Source organism: Penaeus japonicus, unplaced genomic scaffold (assembly GCF_977035675.1).
Source record: "Penaeus japonicus unplaced genomic scaffold, GWHDUDI00000001_assembly GWHDUDI00000003, whole genome shotgun sequence".
NCBI classification, from domain to species: Eukaryota; Metazoa; Arthropoda; class Malacostraca; order Decapoda; family Penaeidae; genus Penaeus; species Penaeus japonicus.
The window spans coordinates 42,747,259-42,762,700 of NW_028234405.1; the positions used below are offsets into that span (position 1 = coordinate 42,747,259).

The following is a 15,442-nucleotide window of genomic DNA, read 5'->3' on the forward strand; positions in this document are numbered from 1 at the left end:
AACACTGTGACAGGAGGGTGGGTAATTCGAAGCCACATCAAGGGACATGGATCCAAAAAAAAGAAATGTAATAGAGGTGATTTTTCATTTGGTTTACATCTACTCTAAGCTCTACCATAATTAAGAAAGAATCCAAAGATATCTAATCTATCATAATTTCATGCGACACCAGATAGAGGGTGGTCGGTGCGACTCAGGGATGGAACAGGGTGGGTGAGGCGGAGGTCAGTGACACAAGGAAGAGGTCAAAGGTGAGAGGAAGAGTAAGGGAGGAAGGTAAATGGAAGAATTAGCCCGTGCGCTGCAAAGAGAGAGACAAGAAAGACAAAGAAAACGTGCGAAAGAGAGAGAGAGAAAAAGAGACAGAGCCAAACATTACCATTACGAGACAGACAAGCGGGCGGGTAGACGGGGAGGCAGGCATGCAGGCAGTCGAGTCAGGCACTTTAGGGCAGGCAGTCCGTCAGGTAAAAAGGAGGAGGGGGGAGAAGGGGGGGAAGGAGGGAGAGAGAGGTGGGAAAGGAGGGAATGGGAGGGAGAGGAGGGGAAGGAGAGAAGAGAAGGGGTAGGGAGGGCAGGAGGAGGGGTACGGGAAAAAGGAGGGAAGGGGAGGGCAGGAGGGAAGGGGAAGGGAGAGGAGGGGGAGAAGGAGGGAAGGGGAAGGGAGGGGAGGGGGAGGAGGGAGCGGGAGATGGAGGGAGGGGAGGGGGAGGAGGAGGAAAATAAGGAGAAGGATAACGAGGAGGAGAGCCGGGGATGGGCGTGGAGGATCACCTTGCGGGTCGGGGAAGCGGCGGCGTCCTTTCTAACGGCGGGAGCGTCGAGCGGCGGTTCGGGTGAACTTGTGGCAGCGACGCGGGCACGAGTAGTAAGTTGGACCCCAGCATGGAGGGCGAGGTGAGAGTTCGCTGCTTCAGGCCTTCGCCGCCGCCTCGTCCGCTAGACCATAACACCACCGTTACCACACAACAACATCCACGTCAACATCAACGGCATAAACATCAACTTACAGCAAAACAAAAGTAAAGGGGAAAAGTATCGCGAGATTTTTTTTTTTTTTTTTTTTTTCTAAACCGTTTTTTTTTTTTGTTTTTTTTTTTTTTTTTTTGACAGTAGAAAAATATGGATATGGAAATGATCTCTACATTGTTATAATTGGATATTTCAATATATAAAACATATCTTATAGCATTCCACCCATTTTGTTAGAAATAACGTGTGCAAACCCAAAGGCAGTCACCTACAGTCCTACTTTTATACATAACCTACAATAACAGGACCTCAGAACTGCATAAACATTACTACAATCATTTCATCAACTGTCACTGGTGCATATACTGCCATTTACTAACACTGTTGAAATCACAATTACATTTCTCTACAGGATAATTACTGATAAATGAAGGACTCATAAAACAATAAGGAAAAAAATCATCATTTCTGCTTTCATTTTTTTTTTAAACCTGGAAATATCTTTTAAAAATGAATGGAAGTAATTTCTTAGTCATGCAGTATCAGAAAAAAAGTCTTATTAATCTGCATTAGAACTTGAAATATTCCAGCATGCTAAGAATGAAATGGACTAGACTTTACAACTATGATAATTGTGAAGCATTTTAAGAAAGCGCCACAGGACCAAAGTGAAAATTGAAATCTAAGTCCTAGGCCGCCAGTCTAGTTAGATGTTGACTCCGATATCATTTTTTATGTAGAAATATTAAGGCAAAAGACAAGCTGATATTAGTAAAATCATAATGATATCAAGCAGAGATTCGTCTCACTATGTACTGTCGTGGACAGTAGAAAAAAAATGATTAAAAGGAAATCAGTATCTTGCATAACAAAGAGAATTTGACCAATACGTCCCTTATATGTACAGTTGCACATGGCCCATCATAATCAGTCTACAGAAATCTATGTACCGTACAAGGTATTACTCGTTCTACAGAAACCTATGTACCGTACAGTATCTCAAAATTTCAAGTCATAAATGCATCCCAAGACGTTTGCATGCTTATGGTTTGCAAATATCTTCATTCTTTGCGCAGGTTTTTTTCCGTGTCTAAGAGGAAAAAGGTAAACACGTATTCCTCAAATGTTAAAATGCGATGCAAACATCTTGTGACGTAGACAAAAAGTACATTTTATCTACTAACCTTTCTACAAGTAACTTAAAGCTCAACTGACCTAGATGCTACCCAAAATCTACTCACCAGAACATGTAATACAGAACTGGGCTACCATATGTTCATATATGTATATACATTGTATGTTAATATTTACATTCCCCGAAGCATCAACTGTACGTACGATAATGGTCCCACCTTCCCCTTTGAAGGCTTCAGGATATCGGGATGGAGGATAGAGAGAAAATTAGAGAAAGGAGGGCGGGGGGAGGGGGTCCTCTCCGCAGACGACCAAGAAATGGGAAAATGGCGGGAAGTCACGGGAGAGGAGAAGTGGGATGAATGAGTCTCGGGAGAGAAGTGAGATGAATGAGTCACGGGAGAGAAGTGGGATGAATGAGTCACGGGAGAGAAGTGGGATGAATGAGTCACGGGAGAGAAGTGGGATGAATGAGTCACGGGAGAGAAAAAGGATGAATGAGTCACGGGAGAGAAGTAGGATGAATAGTTCGCGGACAGAGGAAGGATGAAAAGCGCGGGAGGGGCGTAGGGGACCGAGGAGGGTGGGACAGTCTACTTGTGCGTCAGTTGGAGGAGGAATCTGTCACAATACCTGACCTTCACTAGTACTGCCTTTAGTTCGAGGAAGAGGTTTACACTCTCTCTGACATAACCCAAAGGTTTTTCTTCCTGTGCTACCTTGGCTGAGAACTCGGTGCCGCAATAGTGATGGTAGGCTATCATGAAAGAGCGTCCTTTTAAGTTCTTTTTTTTTTCTTAAGAATGTAATATATATAAGATGTAGGGAGGAAGAGGGTCTATAGCCAGGGTGCAGCAGTCATGCTCCACATCAAGTACTCGAGACACCCATTCCTTGTTTTTGTTGGACACGGGAAGAAGCATAAGACCTCCGCCCTTCATGCACACACAAGCAGGCTAGTGTCTGCGATGCCAACACTTACTTCGTCCCTTCAATAGCTAGAGTCATTGTCAATGTCATAATCATTTTCGTAAGATAGGAGAGAGAGAGACCTGGAAATTAAGAGAGGATACATAAAGTTTTGATGAGACAGAAGGGTGGAGAAATAATTATTAAAAAAAGAGAGAGTAACAACGAAAAGGCATTGTTTGGTGTTCAAGTGCTTGCTGCAAGTGCAATGAAATGCGCAATCAAGATATTCAACACTGCAAAATCAGAAACACTGTGCATACAGCCGTGACGACGGAGAAAGCAAATGGTGCTGAATATTGACTTGGGGAACATTTTTTTTTTCGTATATCTTAGTCTTCTTCTTCTTCTTCTTCTTTAGTGCTTTACTATTTTTTTTCTTTTTTCCTTCTTTCGTGAAGTAGAAAAAAAACACTGAATCTATCTGAGAAGTAGATACCACATTTCTTTTACATGTCTTAATGGAAAAGATACAGAGACCTCTTTGCTGAGCTCTTCCATATATCGTGTGGTTACATTGCTTTGAGAAAGAAAGGCTTTAGATTATCGTTCGCTAGGCCTAGGCATGTTAGATAGCAAGGTCTACGTATGCCTTTGACATAGACGAGGCAGGTATGCTTTGTGTCATGGTGGTGTCGTGAGGGGAGGGGGGGGTGCCCATGTCCACGTTGAGTAGACAAGCGCCACAACTACGTAATCAGAAAGGAATGGATGCTATCATTGCAGGAAACTACCCAAAAAAAAACGACGACAGAGATGCACAGAAAAGAAAATCAAAGCGGAGGAGGGAGAGCGAGAGCTTGAAAGGAGGAGAAGCTCAAAAAGACAGAGATAAAAGGGAGTGAGAAAGAGAGAGAGAGAGCGAGAGGGAGATGAGCTACCAAGGGGAGACTAAGTAACATGCAAACAGGATGGCGTGCACGCGTATAGAAATCTTCGTTCTTTCTTTTGTTTCCGTCTACTTTCCAAGCGGTGGGTGTGAGGTGGTGGTGGACTGGGGGAGGGGGAGGGGAGGTGAGACGGGGGATCCACAAACCATACCTGGCCTTAGTGTCTGCTGACTTTCCCCCCTTTTTTCTGGCGGTCTATTCACTCTTGCCTTTCTTTCGGTGGTGAATGCATGTACCCGAATCCCTACCACTGCAAAATATCAAATCATTTTTCTCTGTTAAGTAGTTTTTTTTGTTTTTTTTATATATATGTATATATTATGATAATGATTAATTTGTTTTAATGAGGTTCAGATATTACTTATCTGCCAGCAACAAGTGGGATCAACGATCGTCATTTGTTTTGCTGGTTCATTCCTTCTTACAAGCTTCCAGGCCTTGCGTAATGTATGTGTATTCTGAAATCTATCCCCTCTAGGTGTGCTGCGTAGTAATCAACAGCAAAAAGGATCGTAAAAAAATGAAATGAGTAGAAGTAACTCGTTCTAACATTGCGCTCAAAAAGGAAATATGAAAATAGGAGAACTATAAAAGCAAATTACGGAAGAAGAGATATCACTACTGTTGCTGCTGCGTCTGCTGCTGCTGCTGCTGTTACTAGTTTTAGGTACGTACGTCGGGGTAGCATGCCAAGTCCCCCTTAATTAAGTTGAAGCACAAGATCCCTTCCCTGCCCCTTGGCGCTACCGAGGAAAAGGAGAACGTCATCACCAGATACTGAGAGAGTTTACTTCTATGAATATAACTATAACATTCAGCTAATTACCTTGTGCTTAACACACCCCTCGCAAGAACACAGAACGCAGGTCATACAAATGTTCTGCAATGCAAGAGAGTTCAGTTAATGCAGATTAGAAGCGATCTTTTACCATTTTTCCCGTATACACGTTTTTTTTTTTTTTTTTTTTTTTTTTTTTTTTTAGTATATATGAATGAAGAAACATATATATCTTTTTTTTCAATTCTTTCCCTTTGCTGCTTCGTTTTTTCTCTCCCTGTCTTGGCTTCTGTCAAGGTCACAGCTTTTGTTTATCCTCGATGACCCAGCAAAACAAATGACAACGCAAAGCAATCGAGCTGAATTCCTGTATGCTTTTTGGGGGGAGAGAGAAAGGGGGGGGAGGGGGGAAGAGGGAGGGGAATTAGTGTTCAAACATTTCTATGGGGAAGCAGAAGAGACTGACTAGAGGTTAGCTACACAGGTATATATGGTGGGTTTCCATGGGGTGTCTACAAGGTGACTAAGAAACGGATTAGATTGAATGGATAAATACATATACACAGAAACATATATATATATATACGAATATATATAAATACATTTTTTTTAATATTTTATTCTTTTTTTAATGAGTTAATTAATAAATATCATTGGTTTATTTACGTAAATCATATTTCAGTATAAGTAACATGAACTTTTTTTCGCTCACTTTAAAATAACAATCTGGTTTCTGAATTATAATCACAGAGGAGGAGTGACGAAAGTGATGAAATAGTGTATCAAAAACAAAATTATAAAACACATGACCATCTCCTGCTGTAGAGGAGTGCAGGGGGGAGAGGGGGGCATCGAGGGGGGCTGTGTGGTTGGCTTGGGGGGGAGGGGGGGAGGTGTGATAACAAGAGTGTACGAAGGAAGCGGCTGCGAGGCCTGTCTTACTTACCCTTTGTCGTCCGGTTCTCCCATGAGTTTGTTCATGCCGTGGTTGATGGTCTTGCCGATGGACCTGAGGGAGTAGTTGGACGCCTCCTTGGACGCCTTGGCCGACGTGACCTCCTGAGGGGCGTCGCCGTCCGAGTCCGGCTTCCTCATCCCGACGTAGGTGATCAGGAGGTACAGGATGGACACGAGGAAGGCGCCCCACGGGATCACGATGGCGTAGATCAGGTCGGTGGTGATGCCCTCGATGTCCAGGGACGTGAGGACCGTGGTGGGCTGCTCCTTCGAGTAGTAGCACGGGTAGGTCCTACCCGGGGTGCTGTAGCTCATGTTGAAGATGGTGCAGTTGACGCTGGGCGGGTAGCCGCAGCCCTTCACGTTGGGGAAGAGGCGCGCGTCCTCCAAGTCCCACTTGATGTCGTCCAGGCGGTCGACGTCGGTGAAGTTGACGTTCTTGAACTCGCCCTTGGTGTCCTTCTTGTAGTTGACGTAGATGTGGGAGCACTGGAAGATGTCCCTCGTGCATCCCTCGCGACATGACGACCACGAGCAGTTGCTGAGGCCGAAGAAGAACTCGGACTCCTTCGTGACGCAGATCACGGGCTCAGGGTCGAAGTCGGCGAAGATGGTGGAGAAGGCAGGGTCGATGACGAAGGGGACGAGGAAGAGGAAGGCGAAGGAGCTGATGCAGGCGACGAGGGTGAAGATCGCCGTGAGGTAGAAGCGGAGGGAGTCCTGCCATCTGACCTTTTTCTTGGGCTCGGCGAGGGGGCCTAACCCCGCCGTTTCTTGCGACGGGGACTCAATGGTGGCGGCGTTTGGTGTCCCGCCCGCAGGAAAACACCGGAAGTCTCGCTTCAAGGAAGGAGAGAGTCCGCGATGGACACCACAAGGCCCTCTCAGCGACCTCCCCTGACCAGTGATTCGCGTAAAAACACACTTAAAAAAAAAGTAAAAACCTCAACCAGTTCTGTAGACGAAGCTGCCGATGTCGCCAAGTTCTCGCAGTCAAGTCACGCCCTCAAGGGAGAGGGTCCTTAGGATGGGAGGGGGAGCCGGCTGGCAGGGGGGGAGGGGGTGGCTGGCCGGCTCACAACCTCGCCTTCACCCCGCCATCACCACCGGGGGCCATCACCTGGGGAGAGGGGTGGGGGTCAGGCCATGATGATGGTTCATGTTGGTTTTGAAAAAAAAGTAATGGTTCGGAAGTACAAATTACTCGCGTGCTCTGTGTACTAACTTCCATAGAGTTAGATCATGAGCAGTTATTTACCTTGATGATCACTTAGAATTCACAAATATAATTATGCTAAAAGGAAATTGTATAATAAATGATGGTAATGATTATGTAAATGGAAAAGGATAGAAAATAATAGTGTACTGTAGACGATGCTGAAAACTATGTATCTGAAGTAGGCAATATTGCTAACGTATTTCTATCTTTGTTATCATCATTATCACGATTATCATTAATAATATCCTTTTTTATCCTTATCATTAACAATAATATCATTATCATCATTCATATTATAATTTTTATATCATCATTATCGTCATCCTTACTATCATTACTACTATTATCATTATTATCATTACTATTATCATAATTATTGATACCATCATTATTATCATTATCATCATTATTATTATTAATATCACTAATATTATCATTATTGCCAATATTATCACTAGTACTATTTAATTGCTAGTTGATTATCTAATCAATGTTATTACCCTTATTAGCACCTTAATTATTACTATTGTTATTGTTCTTTTTATCATTATTATCATTCACATCATTATCAATAGTAATAGTATTAGTTATTATAAGTTATTATCCTTCTTTCTATGACCTTAATTGCCATCAGTATTACAATGGTTATCATCTTTTTACTCTCCATATCATCATTTATTTATCATGATGATTAACTTTCCTGTCATTATCGTCATTATTATCAACATTCTTCAGTGGAACGATAAAATTTCTTGCTAATCAAAATTAACCAAAACATTAGTTATCGTACTAATATCAGACTAGGACATTCGTTATAACGAACCTATCGTGTTGGAACAACCATGGTATCATAAGTGTCATATTTGAAACAATAAGTATCATAAAACAGTACTTATAATACTATTAAGACTCACCTATCTATAGTAGATGTCAGAGGAACGTTGGTCACTTTCTATCTCTCTCTCTCCAGGGTAGTTAATATAGGATCATTCTTCAACAGGAACCTGGAAGACAAAAAGGAAGATTGTAATATTGATTAGAGTAGGCGTGAATATTAGAGAGAAGGTATGAATTGGAAAGAGAGTGAGAGTGAGAATGGGAGAGAAAGTCAGAGTGAGAATGAGAATGAGAGATAAAGTCAGAGTGAGAGTGAGAATGAGAACGAGAGATAAAGTCAGAGTCAGAATGAGAACGAGAGAGAAAGTCAGAGTGAGAGTTAGAGAAAGTCAGAGTAAGAATCAGGGTGTGAAAGAGAGAATGAAATAGAGAAATAGACTGAATAGAGAAAAAAAATGAATAAAATACAAAAATATACTGAAACAGCGACAGATAACCGAAGAGACAGAGATATAAATGAAGAGAAAGACATACAGTTTTAGAGAAATAGAGTGAGAAAGAGAGCAGAGCCAAGGCACGGGCGCCGCCAACCCATTTCGCGTTAAGGCAACATCAACAACACTTTCCAGTCAATGATATCTACCCAACAGATCGATGCTCACACCTAGAGCGTGGGACGAGGCAAGGGTGAGGGGAGAGGGAGGGGAGGAGGATAAGGAAGGGGAGAGGGAGAGGAGGGGGGCAGGGGGAAGGAGGAGGTGGAGAGAGGGAGGGGAGAGGATAAGGAGAGTGGAGAGACGAAGGAAAGGGGACGGGGGGAAGGGGAGGGGAGATAGGAGAGGGGGAGGAAGGGGAAGGGATAGGAAGGTGGAGGACAGAGGAGGGAGGGTGGGGGGGGGGGGTATCGACTTCGCATGCCTGATGCTCCAAGTCAGTGAAATCGCAAATATTTGGAAATCTCGTGCCCTCAAGGTTACATGAAGGTCGGAGCGTAAATAGATGTGAGAGATTAATTGTTAAAAAGTTAATAAGTATTTATCTTTAGAAGTCACTGTTCTTACAAGAATTGACACATAAACGTGGAACAATTATTTTCAGCAATTATTCCGCGCGGACCAATAGTATCTTGCAACAGTTGTGTATTCTGAAGGAATTTTCATTCAGTTCGAATAACATATAGAGGATAAAAGGAGACAAAATTAATTACGGTGATTAAAATAATATCCGAAATTTGGGACAAAAGTCTAAGGACCGGGCACCCCATGTTTCAACAACAAATACTACTAACAGAGAAACTGGGATGGAAGATTATAATAGGTAGAATGGTACTTCATTATGTTCAATTCTTTAAAAAATGTATGTCTATATCTATCTATCTACATCTATCTATCTATATACATTTAGACAAATGCATAAAACATATTTAATCATGAAAATAAACAATGGAAATATGAATAACCATAGTCAAATTATTTTTTACTAGATGACATATTCATATAAACTAAGAATTAAAGAGGAACTAGTATGGAGGAAGAATAAAAGATATTATGATAACCCAAAACTGTTGCTCCATCGACAGACTCCTCCTAACCCTTGTTATTTTGACACACTGTCATCTATTGATTGCTTGTCAACTGGTCGTTCGCCTGGGACCTTCGTCTCAACACTGACAATCCCTTTATTCCCTGACCATGAAGGAAAACAACTTCATGAATAAATAAACAGATATTGACCGATCATAAGGCCTTCAGTATCCGCATTCCCATACGTAAAAAAAAAAAAAAAAAAAAAAAAAACATCCACACACGAACATATTCACACACACACACACTCAAACCAACATTCACTCCACAACAGGTTTGTTTGTCTCCACGCACGCACGCACATGTATACAACAATGTACCCATTCTCTCTCGGTTCCGTTCACTCTGCCTCACGCACATTCTTGGGAACTCTTCGCGAGGCGTGTATCCTGCCGTTCTTCGACGTTGAAATATACTTCGACGTTGAAACATAAATAAAACAGTGACAAATGATGATTATACATTGCACTTATGTGAATATTCACTTCCGGAATGTCCCGTTTTCTTGTTCCTTGCATTCGCCGCTGCTGGAATTTGCTATTTTAAGCGACCGAACGCTCGAACTCAGAACGCCAGGCGCTCGCCACCGGTGGTCCCTTTTCACCACTTTACGGTTACAAATTACGCTGCATGACGATAATGCATGCACATGACTGGAGGGGGGGATGAGTTGGGGCTGTGCGGTAAATGTGAATGAACAAAAATATCGCAATGTGTGGCAGAGAGGAAAGATGATGATGATGATGAGAGAGAGAGAGAGAGAGAGAGAGAGAGAGAGAGAGAGAGAGAGAGAGAGAGAGAGAGAGAGAGAGAGAGAGAGAGGAAGCGAAAGAGAGGAAGAAGGAAAAAGGAGTGAAAAAGCAAGAGGAGGAGAGAAAGGGAGAAAGAGATAGATGGGGAGAGAAAAAAGGAGAAAGAAAGATGAAGACAATGAGAGAGAGAAAGAAGAAAAAGGAAGAAAGAAAAAGATACAGAGAACAAGACAAAGCGAGAGAATGAGAGAAAGAAATAAAGAAAGAAAGAGAGAGGGACCGAGACTAAGCGTGAAAGAGAGAGAGAGAGAGAGAGAGAGAGAGAGAGAGAGAGAGAGAGAGAGAGAGAGAGAGAGAGACCCATCGTTAATTCATTATCCCATGATTAGTACCTACATAACAAAAAATAAAAAATCTAAAACATATCACCTTTCTCGCCCCCCCCCTCTTCCCCCCTCCCCTCCCCTCTTCTCCTCTCTCTCCCTATCCCCCTCTTCATCCCTCCCGTCCCCCGTTCCCCGTTATTCCCGTCTCCTTTAAGACACCCACGCCTCTTTCGCGACTCCCCCCACCCCCCCACCCACCCCTCTGACTCACGCCCGAAATCTCAGCGATGTTCCTCCGATCTGGTTTATTAAATTTAAAGTTTCCTTAGGTATTCAGTACAAAATCAAATGCAATCTATCATTGCGTACAGTTTGTATGATAGTGATATTGTACTTTTCTTAAAGTAAATCCAATAGTAATAATTATATATTGCACTATGCATTTTTTAGTATCAATGTGTATAATTACTATATATCGATATGTGATTTCAATGTACATTTCTATATATACATAAGCATGCACTCATCTTGCAATGTGCCTATCCTTATTGATATTTCTATGGTAAGCATACTAATACAAGCTGATCCACTCATTGGAAATAGATGTAAATCGTTGTACTAAATGTTACGGAAAATGCCTCCTCTCCTTTTCTCTCTCTCTCTCTCTCTCTCTCTCTCTCTCTCTCTCTCTCTCTCTCTCTCTCTCTCTCTCTCTCTCTCTCTCTCTCTCTCACACACACACACTCTCACTCTCACTCTCACTCTCACTCTCACTCTCACTCTCCCTCACCCTCACCCTCACCCTCACCCTCACCCTCACCCTCACTCTCACTCTAACTCTTACCCTCACTCTCACTCTCACTCTCACTCTCACTCTCACTCTCACTCTCCTTCTCCCTCTCCCTCTCCCTTTCCCTTTCCCTCTCCCTCTCCTTCTCCCTCTCCCTTTCCTTTTCCCTCTCCCTCCCCGTAAATTAGCATAAAAGGAAGCGCTTCCATATGGTGAAAAGTGCTTCTTTATTCTCGATCCGGTTCTCCCAAAGAACGATGCCAGTGAACCGAGAGGCTAGTTTTGTCCCGCCATACCCTCTTACGGAGACACAATTTGACAAAAGTCTCCCTGGGCCAACAAGAACTCTGAGCAGATATACTGGCTTATGAGGCTTGTGAGCGTGGATAAGGGAGAGATAGACGGATACACGGGAAAAGAGGGAGAGAGGGAGAGAGAGAGGGAGTGGAGGGAGGAAGAGAGAAAAGAAGAAGAGATTAGTCTTAAGGTTCTGTGACATCTTGGATAAGCCCCTGATATGCAATTCAAAAAATTACATTTAAACAAACCCACACTCAAGCCTTAATAATAAATACCTGCAGAACCACACATAAATATTATATACATTTACATATGTGTATATATGTGTATGTGTATATGTAAAAAAATTATATATATATATATATATATATATATATAAATATATATATATGTGTGTGTGTATATGTATGTATGTATGTATATATATATATATATATATATATATATATATATATATATATATATATATATATATACATATAGATAGATAGATAGATAGATAGATAGATATAAATATAGATATAGATAGATATAGATATATCTGTGTATATATACATGTATGTATGTATATATACATATATATACATATATATATATATATATATATATATATACATATACGTTTTGAATTGTGTGTATATATATATATATATATATATATATATATATATATATATATATATATATATATATATACATGTGCATGTATATACTGTATCCATATACATAGTACAAATATGTATATATAAACCGATAAGTATTATCGAGATCGACTTTCCACAAATGCGATGAATTACAAAGAAAACATCTACCTTGACTTCGAATTACACAGTTAACGAGAGAATGTAGTCACACAAATAAACACAGGCAGACAACACAACAACTAATGACACTCAGCTCAGCCCTTAAACCGCTGCCAGAACCCACGGGCTAACTTCCTTGTGTATATATTGCTTATGGTGTGTTCCTCAGTGGTGAAAAGGAGAACGGAGGTGTGTGTGTGTGTGTGTGTGTGTGTGTGTGTGTGTGTGTGTGTGTGTGTGTGTGTGTGTGTGTGTGTGTGTGTGTGTGTGTGTGTGAGTGTGAGTTTGTGTGTGTGTGTGTAAATATATATATACATATATATACATCCGTATATATACATATATATGTACATATATATATGCACATACATACATATATATATATATATATATAATATATATATATATATATATATATAATATATGTATGTATATATACATATATATGTATACATACATATATATATATATACATATCTACCTATATATATAAACTCTTATATATATACATATATATATATATATATATATATATATATATATATACACACACACACGGAATACGAATATATACGAAATACACGTACATTGCACATCTAGATACAGCACATAAATATGAGACGTCATATTCTTCCCCAAATTAAACCACTGGCAAAATGCAAATATAAGAAAATACTTGAAATATCCTTGGAATGAATACGTGACCAAAATTCAACGCAATAATTTTGCGCTATCAAGATTGCGCTATCAAAGGGAAAGGAACTGGAGTATTCTGTAGTAACGTGTAAGAGAATAATTACAAAAAGAAAAAAGAAAGAAAATGTACTTCCAGCTGATTTATGTACTATTAATCTCTTTAAAAAAAAAAAAAGGCTTCTGTTTATGTGATTAAAATGGCATAAGACAAAAAGAAGTGTCTATTTTGCTTGTTCGTCTGTGTTACCAAGGTTTACGTTTTGAACAATTTAAAGTTTCTAACATTAAACTCTGTGTGATGCACGTGTTAGTGTTCAATCAAAAGAGAATGACATTATGATCATAATATACGAAGGTGTATTTGCAATATCAAATCACAAATTAAGGAGATTAGAGTGTTACTTTCATCCCTTATTTTTCTGCGTGAATTTCGTATTCTTGGTTTTATTTTTTATTTTGATAAGGGGTTAAAATTACTGTTTTCTGATTTCCGAAAACTGATAAAGTTTTTTCATAACGTTAGTGTTCCTGATTATAGTTATAAACAACTGCCGCTAACAAGAGAACGGTTAACGTTAACTACGTAGTTAAGCGGTTATAATCTCTTTGTTCTATAGAATATCAATAAAGCGATCTAGTATGACATGTACTCATGTAATCATTTTTCTCATCCACCTTGTAAATAGCCGTCCATTCACTGGCATTTAATAGCTTATGGCTTCAGCCTCATCAAGCTGGTATAATTTATGAATCAGGAACTTCGTAAATAAATACGGATTAACGTAGTACTGATCTTTTGCAGGAGGCAGATGCTCTCTATCCCAGACACATAAATATTGAAACGTATTTTGCAAAGGTTTTCAAAAGGGCAATGAACACAGTCTCCTTGATACGTGCATCCACAATGAGCAGTGCGCACAGGATCAAAATATTTGTGGAATTCTGTCGCAACATGCAACCCGATGGCTCACTTGGGAAACACTTCGCACGTTTACCTTCTGCCGCAGTGGATGGTTAGCCATGCATACTGACTGCCATGTGGAGGCCAAGCAAGATCATATCGCTTGAATTAAACTTCGTATTTCACTGCGCTGTTAAGAAACCTTTGCAAGGGTGATTGCTATTTTAGTATCATTCTTACATAGATAGGGAGACTCGTGAACACTTAAAATCCGTCTTAATAACATGAGCACTTTTCACTCGGCACAGACGAGACCTTTCTAGTACATCTTCTCTGGCCTGCTATAGAGCGTCGAGGCTGCCCCCTAGCGGCGCCCTGGAAAATGCAGCTATAATGCGATCAACGGTATTTTTCCTTGTTCCAGCGACAGCATTCCATTTGACTTACTCGCCTCAAGCAGGCAACGCAAAAAAGGGGAACGCAAACACTCAGTGACGTTGATTGGACTCTTTGCCTCGTCTTCCTTAATCTGTGGAGGGACACAGGCCGAGAAGGCGAATGGGAGAGGTTGATGTTTTTCAGTGCAATGAATTCGTATAAACAAACACACTTTTCGTATCCACATTTCCCTCCTAAAACTCACCTGAGGAGACAGAAGTTTTGATGCACAGCGCTGACTAACGTGCCCGCCTGTCCTCACTTCCCCTCGGATAGCGGTGGCGCACTGTCACTGCGCAACCTCGTTCCCACAAGCCAGCCCAGAAATTATTCATAGACGTTCGGACGTTTCCTTTTCTTTCTGTGTCTCCCTTACGTAAAATACTTGAAGAAAACCGAGGTATGTCGCCATGAGATATTATTCATGTTTGTAGAACCAGGAACTTTAAAGAATTTTAGTAATTATCGTATGGATTAAGGTACAACGTAATTTTTGACATGTACAACTTTAGGTTAGCATGGTTCCTTGCAGCGAATGGAATCCACCTAAGCTGGCGACGCCCAATTGACTCATTTTATTCGCCCTAAAAGATCTATTACATTAGAGGGACAAGGATGGGTCAAAACAACATCACCAAAGGGTGAGGATACGCGGCTCTACCTCTGAGGACCTTTCCCACGAAACTTTTCGTCCGACTCGAAAAGCTTCGCTCTCTATCGATCCAGACGGAAGGCTCAGTGACGCCATGAACTGGCCGAGGAATCGAAGGCTCGTGCGCCGCTCGGCACATGCGCGCTGGCCTTTGCGCTCCTTACGTATTCCTACCGCCGATGCGTTACCTCGCGGGGGGGGGGGGAGGAAACAAAAGACGACCTTATGTAACGATATCATCTTTGAGTCTTGTGGGCATTGCAGTGTTTGCTGATGGGAGTTGCACGCTGCTGCAATGGCGATGACGTCAGAGCCGCCTCATGGCTACCGCAACAACAGGTTGGCTGCGCGAGGAAGACAAGGGACCGCAGAGGAGGAAGATCGGGAGATTAGCATGACTAGGACGGCTTAGGACGCTCGGAGGATTGGATCGCAGGGGGGTGAA

At 41.4% G+C, this 15,442-nt stretch overlaps 1 protein-coding gene across 1 annotated transcript; it reads right to left on the bottom strand.

The window, feature by feature from the left end:
* Positions 1-844: 844 nt before the first annotated feature.
* LOC122242215 (protein tipE) lies at positions 845-6,817 on the bottom strand. The gene is made up of 4 exons (XM_086534926.1): positions 6,805-6,817; positions 5,690-6,644; positions 4,792-4,845; positions 845-939 (listed from the first exon to the last, which is right to left on the bottom strand). The coding sequence occupies exons 1-3, from the start codon at positions 6,815-6,817 to the stop codon at positions 4,833-4,835; spliced, it is 981 nt and encodes a 326-aa protein (XP_086391052.1). The 3' UTR covers positions 845-939; positions 4,792-4,832.
* Between the last annotated feature and the right edge of the window lie 8,625 nt (positions 6,818-15,442).